This window comes from Octopus sinensis, linkage group LG6, assembly GCF_006345805.1.
Source record: "Octopus sinensis linkage group LG6, ASM634580v1, whole genome shotgun sequence".
NCBI lineage: Eukaryota > Metazoa > Mollusca > Cephalopoda > Octopoda > Octopodidae > Octopus > Octopus sinensis.
Window position 1 is genome coordinate 32,758,085 of NC_043002.1, and position 2,500 is coordinate 32,760,584.

Sequence of the window (2,500 nt, forward strand, 5' to 3'; positions counted from 1 at the left end):
AGCAATCACTGGAACTGTAAAAATGTGTAAGAGTTTCCAGAAATTTATCATTTAAGTATATATGCGCATGTCTCGACATGCAACTATATCAATGAGCATATATATATAAAGCAAAACATACATAGCTGCACATACACTGACTCCAAATATTGCACATATGTATACTTGCAAGAATACACTGTTGATATTGTTGGATTTTTAATGAAAGAGTTTTGGATGTATGTTAGAAACCGGCTCTTACTCTATTAGCAAGAAATTGCTAATAGGTGCTAGTTACCTGAGATCAGTGCAGACGGCCTTCGAATGCCGTATGGTGTCACCCATGCAGTATTTGCTAAAGAACAGCAGCAAAAATAAATATATTAATGCAGTCCTGAAAAGTGACGTGAGCAACATTGTATGAGTTGGCAGCGAATCCTCAAGAAACATTCTCTTCCTGATGATCTCCTATACAGTCCCAAAGCACCTGGGCTCTCTTACCTCAGAGAAGACTTGAATGGAAAGCACTCATCATACAAAAAAAAATGACTATGCATGGGTATGTTGCCTGGAAGCTTGAAGAAGACAGAATTGACACGAAGCGCAGGCTTTTTTGGATACGAAACCACTATATCACATCACACTTTGAAAGCTATCTCGAAACAGAAGATTACTCAAAGTACCTGGTGAACAAGCGAGACAGTGACATTCTACTAATCCCAAGTTGCAACCGCATGTGTAGGCTAATACCAATATGCAACTGCGTGTGTAGACTATGTCATGTTTCTGTGATTAGTAAGCATAACAGGTCGGATATAGTTGGACACAGGGGCAAGTGAGTGAGAAGTGAGATGGTATGCACATTTTCTCGAAACTATATAATCACCTAAAGCATGGATGATATATATAGGACCTGGTGGTTATTATCTTACGCACACGATCACTAGATTATGGTTTCTATTCCCGGACTTGGTGCTGCGCTATGTCTATCGGTAAAATACTTCATCACGCGTAGTTCTGAGACCTTTTCGATATCTGGCGTCTAGTACAACGTGTATTTGTTCAGACAACGTCGATTTGATGGAAGGCCCAGTAGGATGTACAACACTAATATTTTATCATTATAAGCTCCTGGTTTGTGCATGTCGTTCAGCAAGAAATTTTAGTGCCTTCTTTCTTAGTCTATGAGTGACTACCAATGTACATATGTATGTATGTATGTATGTATGTATGTATGTATGTATGTATGTATGTATGTATGTATGTATGTATGTATATGTGTGTGTATGTATGGAGGAATAGAGTTTTATTTATACTTAATTAATTTCAAATATTTAACTAAATTCCAGTACCTTTCTCTTTGGTGCAATTCTTGCGGTCTGTATTCAACTTGTAACCAGAGAAGCATTCGCAATAAAATGATCCGTCCGTGTTTACACATGTATGTACGCAGCCATCAACATTGTTTGCGCATTCGTCTATATCTGAATAAATATTTCAACATATTATATAGGTAAATAATGAAATGTCTATAGGCAACATATGTTAAATCTGTTTCCAAATACGGACACGCTATTAAATTTTATGCCTTTCATGTAAAATATTTCTCTTCTCAGAAGTTCATCATGGAGATAATAATCCTTTTCATCACATTTAATACACAATATTCCATGCTAGGCTAAGCTGGTATATGCGATGTTTCCATTTATCGTAGACTTGTTCCAGATAGATTCTATCTTAATCAACTTCTTTAATATTCACATTTTTACTCAGAAATTGTAAATCATTAGCATTGCACGTTCACACGTTGCACACATTTGCTGGGAGTTTTCATACAAATATATTTTCTCATAATCTTTTGTATTTTGTTTGTTTCGTTTTTATTGTAAATTCTATATTCTACATGTGATATAACATACTAAATGTATTTGCAGAAACAATATGTATAAGCAAATTCTATAAACACATTTAACATAATTTTAATGCTGAAAGAATATTTTGTTGAATAGGGGAAAGTGGACCCCAAACATCTCATCTGATGTCTACCATCTTGGTAAACTTGGTAGTTTATCTGTAATATGTCTAGCTCTTCAAACAGCATTTTTGATTACTGGAAAACTAAAAGTTCGCAGCCAGCGGCAAACATTCTACAAGACAAATACATTTTACAACAATTATTGTTTAGAAGACTAGTTGGGGCGCTAAATAGTAGTCTGTCTTACCTTCACAGGTAGTTCCATTCCCTTCATAGCCACTTTGACATTTGCACTCATAGTCACCCGCATAGTTTACGCAGTCCTGTGGGCACGAACTATTAGATGTCTCCTGGCATTCATCAATATCTGTAAAAATTTATAAATTCAGTTGGTAATATATTAAAAAGGCAGTATGGCAAAACATGTCAATTATTGAAACAAACCCTTACAAGATTTTTACTTCTAAGAAAATGTAAGTTGTGGAGACTTGATTTATTAACAGTATTTCCTCTCTTCACACTGCTTCACTTGATATATTTCATTTG

The 2,500-nt window shown here is 35.2% G+C and overlaps 1 protein-coding gene across 1 annotated transcript in view; it reads right to left on the minus strand.

The window, feature by feature from the left end:
- The window catches only part of LOC115213197 (mucin-4-like), a gene marked incomplete at its 5' end in the record, with an annotated part of 363,030 nt that overhangs the window by 358,860 nt on the left and 1,670 nt on the right, over window positions 1–2,500 (minus strand). Inside the window, 2 exons of the mRNA XM_036503503.1 lie at window positions 1,332–1,463; window positions 2,202–2,321. Coding sequence (XP_036359396.1) covers window positions 1,332–1,463; window positions 2,202–2,321 — 252 coding nt within the window. The remainder of the gene's footprint in view (window positions 1–1,331; window positions 1,464–2,201; window positions 2,322–2,500) is intronic.